At 37.5% G+C, this 9,581-nt stretch overlaps 1 protein-coding gene across 1 annotated transcript; it reads right to left on the bottom strand.

The window, feature by feature from the left end:
• Positions 1-2,292: 2,292 nt before the first annotated feature.
• LOC134656539 (uncharacterized) lies at positions 2,293-7,439 on the bottom strand. The gene is made up of 3 exons (XM_063512099.1): positions 6,438-7,439; positions 4,604-6,059; positions 2,293-2,435 (listed from the first exon to the last, which is right to left on the bottom strand). Exons 1-3 carry the CDS (start codon positions 7,437-7,439, stop codon positions 2,293-2,295), a joined length of 2,601 nt encoding a protein of 866 aa, XP_063368169.1.
• Positions 7,440-9,581: the final 2,142 nt, after the last annotated feature.

The raw sequence follows: 9,581 nt of genomic DNA, 5'->3' as shown, positions 1-9,581 counted from the left end.
GAAGAGACCTTTAATTTTTATAAGTACGGGGCTTTCAATCTCCATTGCCAGAATTCAGACCAACTTTCATTGCCTTATCACCCCCAGCCACGTTTTCTTGGCGTATGTCTCGTATTTGAATAAAATACACCGACCTTTAAGTTTGTTTGGGTGTGTTTTTTTTTTATAGAAAACAAACCTAAAATTGACACAAGTACCTCAACATGATACGATAAACATATAAAATCAAAGAATCATTAATCCAAATTAGAAAAAAAAAATTGTCAATAATTATAAGTCATACCACCAATAAAAACAACATAAAAGTGTGAATACATTAAATAATTATAACCTCTTGAAAAGAGCCTCGCCCTTTCTGGACGCTCACAGCTCATCAGAATATGTCGAATGCCGATATATCTCATCCAAGACGAGTGAGTGGTTTCGTGAAAGTTTTATTACCTTGTGGAGTACTAGCCATAAAAATCTACCCTTTAAATGGGTCGAATCCAATGGATTTTATCCTACTGATAAGATTTTTCCTGGCTAGTTGTGTTTTCCCCTCCCTCCCCTGATAGATCCCCTGCAAATACCGACAAATCTAGTTTGACTACCATCTAGCTTTTGTCTATCTGTATCGATCCTTTCTCAGCAACACATAAATACATTCCTCTACTAAACATCCATCATTTCATATACATCCCACATATAAATCCTCACATACTCATATCCGTAAGTGCAATCACTCAAATCAGTATTGTTCCTTCCTCATGCTCAGTTTCGCTTCGATCTTAACAGACAGCCAACGCTTCGATTAGTAATCAAAATGAGGTAATATAAACTTTTATTTATAATTATGTAATCATTTGAAAAAGAGAGAGTAAAGAAATTATTTGGTCCTGACCATGAGGTCTCCATCCCAATATTTCTAGTTCCAGATGATTTAAAAAATAACTGTGGCACCTATCCCGAGACTACCCTATTTTTAATTTTTCTTGTTATCTATTAAACATGATCTATTTAGGGAAAGAAAAGAAACATTAAGATAATTAGCCGTAGGTGGCAGAGAAAACGACTCATCTGCGTATAACTTTAATTGCTAAGTGAAAATAAATAAGGATAGAGAATAGCGATCTGCACAGGCACAGAGTGGAAGGTTTGGGTGAACAAAATAACGACCTCAGATGGTCTCGACCCTCAGTCATGAGGATTCGAGAAAAGAACAAGCGAATACTACTGCTGACTGTACATACAATTAATGGAAAATTAATTTTGAAACGCGCTCAACTATTCTACTGTCAACCCCAGATAGTTGACTAATGGCTGCTTGCAACGTTTAAATATTGCTCTAAAAACGACGAAGCAATAACCGTGTACCGGCTGATTGTCATACAATTCCGATCTAACCACTTTAACATTGGGCAATTTTGTTACTAAATTATAAATCAATTAAACCAGAATGTGTTTAGTACATTGAAAAAAAAAATATGTTGACTCTACTTGTATTTATATATTGATTTTATATGATTAGCCCATTGGCCAGTCAAAATAATTCAAAACGTGCTTACGAATAAACAAAAATATCTGGGATTCCCAGCCCCGCTAGGAATACATAAATATAAAACTCGAAAATGCGCGCCCCCCAGAGTCAAGAGCAAGCCTGATCGATCCCTCGTCCCCGCAATCCCCAAATAGAAAACCCCATCGAAATCGTTAGAGCCGCTTCCGAGATTTCTGAAACATACAAATACACATGAACTGCTCGCATAAAGGTAACAGATAAAGTTCAAAGCAAGAAGCCCTAAGTTAAACCTATTGGAAATTATTTCCCAGTACAATTAAACACTGAACATTCCTTATATGACATTTATAAAGTTGATTATGATGATAATCATGAATCATAAATAATAGTAAACTACAATATATGCAACTAAACTACTCAAATATACTCAAAGAACGATTTATTTTATGATCTTTATAAAGGAATCTACTCCTTTTTTTTCAATGCATTTTTTTCTAAGGTCATTGACCTGTCGCACTTACGTTGACACCAAATAGCTATGCCCTACAAACATACAACAATGCTATCCCTTCATGTTAACTGGGGTTTTTGAAATCGACAACATATTTTGCGCGAAACAATCCCCCTTTTTTATACGATTTTAACTACCTCATATTAAATTATAATGAACAAACTAAGGTTAAAAAAAAATTGAATTTCCTATTGAACATTCAAAAGCTTATGTTTAGGTATTTCTTCTTGGCCTGTATCTTCTATCCCGAAAATTGTGTCTTGAAAGTTCTCTGTGGTCCTTAGGATGGTAGCCACAGGAACAGTAATGCTTGTTGTTTCTTAGTTACACTAGCAGCTTGAAGACTGGATGCTGTCTCTTCTCCTCCAAATCGATGGCACAACCATCTTGTCCAGTTTATCCGGTTGCCAACGGGCAACGTGACTAAAATATCCAAAAATTCCGAAGCCTTAGTATGCACTTATACACACTGTAACACTAAAACTTTTCTCACCGTTTATCTCACTCAATTTGAACATCGTTCGTTTCGTTTTTCACTTCACCTGATCTGGTTTTAACACTTATATTTACACTATAAAACATTCACTCAACAAAATCCGAATCCCAACACTATTAAACATCTAGATATCTATTTTTTTTTACTCATAACTCGTTCGTTTAATAACATTACATAATAAAAATAATTTGTATAGATAATAAAAATACCACCATTCATTTTAGTTGTTGAAGATCCTTGGGTCTTAGCAGTGCGTCTGTACCGCGTGACACAGAGATGGGAGCGAGGGGCCGGCTGAAGACGTTGGAATGATAACTCACGTAATATTGAAGCGGTCCTTTTATTTCTCAGAATAACGTACAGCTTGCAATCGTCAAATGGTAATAATATATATTAGAAAAATTAATGAATCTAAAAATAGATCCTATCGCTATGGCTGACAGAATGGAAGAGAGTTAAACCATAGACTACATGCATAGACATGAAAAGCTACGGGCATAGTGTAAGGGCTCTACACATGATGCTACCAAATTATATGAGGACAATACATTCTAACACTTCCCCTTATTGTACTCAATGCAAATAACCAAATGCAGAATATAAAACAATCACAAAAAAAACTCTACATTAAGTGACTCTACCATATTTCTATGTGACTCTACATTTGATAAGGCATTCCTCTATGTGACTCTACATTCAAAAGAGTACAATACAAATGCTTATATCAAATTCATTACTGTGACAAAACGCTCATGCTTGACCTTGGATAACGGTTTAGTTAAAACATCTGCGAGCATTTTGTCAGTAGGCATGTACTTAACATCAATCAATTTCTTATTGATAAGATCCTTGACATAATGAAACCTTAAGTCTATATGCTTCGTACGCTTATGACAATATTCATTAACATGCAACAATCTTTGTGCGGACTGGTTATCATTATAAACAACATATTGAATTTCCTGACTTTGTGTAGGTAAAATTTCAGAAAGTAAATTTTGAATAAATGTGACATCTTTACATACATCGCTTATAGCTAAGTATTCCGATTCACATGATGATAATGCCACGCACTTTTGCTTACGAGCTTCCCAATTGACCGTATCATTTCCGAGTTTAATGACAAAACCAGTATAACTTTTCCTATCGGTCACATCATTGGCCCAGTCCGCGTCAGTAAAGGCATTTAAAAACCAATTCTTACTTTTATGATAACATAAAGAGTACTGAATCGTTCCTGCCAAATAACGCAGAATCCTTTTAGCTGCCAGCCAATGAGTCCTATCGAAGCAGTTATTGAACTGGCTCAGCTGACTGCATGCATAAGATATATCTGGTCGCGTACAGACGGACAGATACATCAGGCATCCAAGCAGCTGACGATAGTTGTAAATGTCATCCTGTAAACTATCAATATTTTTAGATTTCAGTAGCTTACAGTTGACCTCCATTGGTGTAGATACGGCCTTACAATTTTGCATATTAAAGCGAACAAGCAATTTACGTATATATTCACTTTGGTCGAGTTTTAAAATGCCTTTAACTCTATCCCTAGTGACATTAATACCTAAACAGCTCTTTAATTCTCCTAGGTTCTTTACATTAAATTCTTTTTCAAGAACTGAAACCAACAAACTTTTATTAAAGCTGTTTGGACTGTAAAATACATAAAAATCGTCTACGTATAAAGCAATTATTACAATATCATTACCAGAACATCTCATATAGACACACGGTTCGCATTTAGATTGAACAAAGTTGTGTTTACATAATAAATTGTGTATTTTACAATTCCACATCCTGCTCGCCTGTTTTAGGCCATAAATACTTTTCTTAAGCAAGCAAACTTTATTAGGATCTTTATCACAAAAACCTATTGGTTGCTCCATAAATATAGTTTCATTCAAATCGCCATTTAAAAAGGCTGTGGCGACATCTAAATGGTCTATATTTAAATTAAATTGATTAGCAATTGAGAACAGAATTCGCATAGTAGAATGACGTACGACGGGTGAAAAAGTCTCCTTATAATCAATACCTTTACATTGAGTAAAACCTTTGGCAACTAGACGAGCTTTGAAACGGTCGAATTTACCAGATGCATCATATTTTACTTTGTATACCCATTTGCATTTAACTATATTTTTATCTACGGGTCTATCCACTAGCTCCCACACATTGTTGGCAACTAGTGCGTCGTACTCACGCGTCATGGCCTCCAGCCACTCCTTACTATGAGCTGAATTCACCGCCTCGTTGTATGTAAGTGGTTCGGAGATAAAAGGATTTTCAAAGACCATAAAACTGTTATCAGTCATATCATAGTCGGAAAATCTCGGAGGTTGTACGTTACGTGTAGAGCGGATTGGACGACCAGTGTGCGAAGCGACAGTCGCAGGACCAGTCGCGGCACCATCCCGAGCTGTGGTCTCGCATGGCGAAGTTAGAGGCTCGGAGCTTGGCTCCCTTGCAGGCAGCCCAGCGGGGTCGAGCTCGTCCTCGCTTGCAGACAAACCAGCGGGTTCGGACTCGTCCTCACTCCCAGTACAGTACACGCCATCTGAAATTGAAATATTATCTCCGTTAATATCATTACTTTCACTATCACTTACACATAATTGATCATTATTAAAATTTAATTCATTATTATTAGGATTAAATTCATTAATATTTTTATCACAGTTCTGTTTTGTTGTATCACAGTCAAAGTTAAAAATATTTATTTGCTCTTCGCTGTCAGCTTCTGAAGGTTGAGGATAGGAACCTCTGAACTTGTTCTCAATAAATGCTACATTTCGAGAGATAATCACCTTAGTAGGACATAAGGGATCAGCTAGTCGATATCCCTTAGAAGTCTCACTGTAACCTACAAATATATATTCCTTCCCCTTAGCGTCTAGCTTATCCCTTTTATTTTTAGGAACAAGCGAATAAGCCATACAGCCAAACACCCTGAGATGGCTGAGGTCCACCTTAGACCCAGACCAAACTTCTTCAGGAATGCGTCCGGACAAAGCAGTTGTGGGAGACCTATTTTTTAAATATATGGCTGCCATGATGGCCTCTCCCCAAAAACGCTTTTCCAAGGACGCATGCTGTAACATGCAGCGCGCTTTTTCAAATAAAGTACGAAATGCTCTCTCCGCCGTACCATTCTGGGAAGACGAATAAGGAACTGTGGTTTGGTGAATTATACCATGTTTTTGCAAATACTCAGTAAAATTTAAATTACAGTATTCTTTACCATTATCTGAACGTAAGCATTTAATAGGCAAATTTAGTTGCTTTTCTACTAAGGCTTTAAATTGAATAAAATAGGACATTACCTGCGATTTGTTCTTCATGAGGTATCCAAAGGTCTTCCTTGTGAAGTCATCGGTAAAGGTGACCAGGTAACGCGCCCCACCCCAGCTTGCCTCTGGTAATGGTCCACAAACGTCACTATGTATGAGCTGCAGCGGTTGGGTAGTCCTGCTTGAGCTGGCTTTAGGGAAAGGCTTGGTGGCCATCTTCCCCTTAAGACAAGCTTCACACTTGTCATAAGCATCACCCTGAAACACGACACCACACACATGCTTTCTCAAGCTATTCATACCTGCAATGTTCAAGTGGCCTAGACGGCAATGAAACAAATTTGCCGCCGCAGAGGTAGCGACTGCTGCGCTCGGTGTCTCCTGCCTCTCTTGCAGGAGCAAAGAGTGCATCCTATTGGGCAAGTTACCTTTACATACAGAACCCTCTAATTTATAAATGCCATTAGTACAGTTTGCTTTTGCTAAATAATTGCCAGAAGTTCTACTATTTTCATCATATATGAAACAACCATCAGCATTAAATTCAATAATGAAACCATTTTGACATAATTTAGAAACACTCAAGAGATTTACAGACAGACTGGGGACAAACATAACATTTTTAATTTGTCTAACCTTATTGTTCATAACGAGGTTCAGCTCTCCTGCGCTCGTACTGGTCATCTGTTGTTTATTTGCTGTTGATATTGATTGCGCACTAGTGTCCTTAAGATTGCACAGTAACTCCTTGTCCTTCACTAAGTGATTTGATGAACCCGAGTCCAAAAACAATTCAGCGGCAGCAGCATGGGCTAGGTAGGCAGAGGCATGTTGATCCTTGTTGTCCCTCTTCTTCGCCATCTTCTCACGTCGCAGCTTAAAGCATTTAGCCTTCACATGTCCTGGTTTCCCACAATATTTGCATGTGATCTGTTTCTTGCTTACAAACGCTGAAGTAGTCGAAGTCGAAGACGCATTCATGGAGTCCTTCCTCTGCTCTTCTTGTAACAGCCTAGTTCTCACTACCTCGCTAGAAAGTTTGGATGTCAAACACAGGGTCTCTAGGTTACTAACAAGCGAGTCATATTCTGGTGGCAATCCACTTAACAGTATTTCTGCAATTTCTTCGTCTTCAACGGTCTTCTCTATGTCTGACAACTGGTGTACAAGAGACATAACTTTCTCAATATATGAAGACATTGAACTAAAGTGCGAAAATTCAATACGGTGCAGCTGTCTTAAGAGTAGTACGCGCCTATACAGGCCGCGATCCTCAAAAACGTCGGACAACTTCTTCCAAGCGTCTTTTGCTGATTTGGCGTCTCGAACATATTGGTACAACCCAGGTTTTAAGCCTAAGCACAGACGGGCCAGCGCGCGCTGATCGCGCACGACATCAGAGCCCGTGAGCGGCGTATCATCCAATCTCACAATGAGGTCCCACAATCCTTCCAGTGTGAGCATCATTTTCATAGTGAATTTCCAACTTAGAAAATTGCCAGCACCCTCAAGCTTCTCCATCACGCCTGCGCCACCCAACATTAGCGTCGACGTACTTGTCGCTGTCGTCGAAGCACCCAGCGTGTTCGCAACCGGTGGTGTAACATTATCAATAACCTCATCACCATGCGGTGGCATGTTGGTAGGTTGCTCAGCGCGTAATTCCAGGTCACGCCGATAATACAGACGTAGGATGAAAACGGATTTGATTTACCTGTCGGGCTGGGCACATAAACTGTTGAAGATCCTTGGGTCTTAGCAGTGCGTCTGTACCGCGTGACACAGAGATGGGAGCGAGGGGCCGGCTGAAGACGTTGGAATGATAACTCACGTAATATTGAAGCGGTCCTTTTATTTCTCAGAATAACGTACAGCTTGCAATCGTCAAATGGTAATAATATATATTAGAAAAATTAATGAATCTAAAAATAGATCCTATCGCTATGGCTGACAGAATGGAAGAGAGTTAAACCATAGACTACATGCATAGACATGAAAAGCTACGGGCATAGTGTAAGGGCTCTACACATGATGCTACCAAATTATATGAGGACAATACATTCTAACATTAGTTACGTGCTCTACGTAGCTAAAATGAATTAAATAAAATGAAGCTCTAAAATGATCCAAAATATAGAAATAAAATTGCAAAAATGTCTAATAAATGGAAACCTACTTCACAAAAAAAATTAAAACATCACTACACGAGACTCGAACTCGGATCTAAAGCGTTTATTCTCCATACATTCGTCCGACAGGGAGACCGCTAGGCTATCGGAGTGTTAACAAACTATACAAATTTAGCTATGGGTTTCAAAGAAACAAGTTTTCTTATTTTGATTTATTTTTCAAGTAAATTAAGCGCATAATTACTAACAAAAAGATTTTTATTTATGAAATGGAACGCAAAAAAATGGCAAATACCAACACATTGTTGTACCTACAAACAAATGACACGAAATTCTCTAAAAACCGGTATTAATCGAGAAAAAAAAAATGTGTTTAATATTTTGGAACGTTCGAAGGATTGGAATTAGAATGCAAATCATTATTATAAATATCTTATGTATTACGAACAGGAGATTTAGAGATTATTTCATATACGATCGTAACCTACAATTGTTCCGGGTCTAATTGTCAAAATATTTGTACTTACGTGTTATTTCTTGACTATTTTCACCGCTGTACGTATGTACACTGCACTAAGGCACGTAAAATAACCACTTTAATGTAAATTTACCACATGAAACTACGTGAATTTAATTCTTTATTTACAAAATGGACTCGTACACTGCGTGTGCGTGCAAGATAACTCCTTTTTTCACTCAAATACGCGTTTTCACTCACTAAGAACCTTCTCCGAGTAAGCATCTACTTCTATTTTTGTTCAAAATACTGTATATTCCATTGTAATACTGCCTAATAACATATTTCTGTCCAAAACAAAGTTGACCCGTTTACAAAACCGACACGTTTTATTTTAACACGATTTGACCAGATATTATGGCCGTAATTTGTTAACACGCACTTAACCTAAACTTTACAGCTATCCGTATTTATCTTACATAAAGATTTTCATTAAAAGCAGGCCAGTCTTATTTTTTCATTCCTTAAAAACAAAAACAACCTCCATCTTTACAATAACTTTTGACAACTGACAATCATTCTAGAGGCAACATTCTAAGTATAGCTTGTCAAACCACGATTGTCTGTAGCAATGGCGGCAAACCCAAAAATGTATGCGTAAAACCCGGCCTTTCAGAAGTAAAACTTGAATCCCGCGCGTTCCGCTATATTGTATTTTATTTTATTGATTTTTAGAACCTATCCCTTTTATATTATTAGCAATATAAACGAACAATTATCAATTAGAAATAAGTTAGTAATATTTAGTCTTGTTTGCATTTATTGTATCTATGTCCGCCATAGACGGTAGAACCCTACAGATGTGCTATACGTGGACGTTCAAAAGAGACAAAACATTCGCAACGCGTCACTATGCATATATTACATATTAATAATCTGTGTCACTATGGTTGGTTCTAACACACTACCGCACCGCACCGCGACCTCGGCCTCCGAACTTTAATAATAATGTTAACGGAATCTGTCAAAATTTAAACTAAATAAATCTGGGTTTTCGGAGAATTTCTAGACTACTAACGACATCTATATTACATAACTAAAAATATCAGAAAGAAGAAAGAAAGAAATCAAACTGTAATTTGACAACAGACGGAATTAGTACTTGATTTTATGACAACGGTTGGAATTTTCTGC

This window comes from Cydia amplana, chromosome 18, assembly GCF_948474715.1.
Source record: "Cydia amplana chromosome 18, ilCydAmpl1.1, whole genome shotgun sequence".
Taxonomy (NCBI): Eukaryota; Metazoa; Arthropoda; class Insecta; order Lepidoptera; family Tortricidae; genus Cydia; species Cydia amplana.
Note: the sequence above shows the minus strand (reverse complement) of the source record. Positions and strands in the feature narration are given on the sequence as shown.

Excerpts from the sequence above, each read along its gene's own strand:
- LOC134656539 (XM_063512099.1), bottom strand. The coding sequence starts at position 7,439 with ATGCCACCGCATGGTGATGAGGTTATTGATAATGTTACACCACCGGTT. Across the intron at positions 6,060-6,437 it reads ACCTCGTTATGAACAATAAG|GGTGATGCTTATGACAAGTG; the intron begins GTTAGACAAATT and ends GTCGTGTTTCAG. Across the intron at positions 2,436-4,603 it reads AGTAAAATATGATGCATCTG|TCACGTTGCCCGTTGGCAAC; the intron begins GTAAATTCGACC and ends TGGATATTTTAG.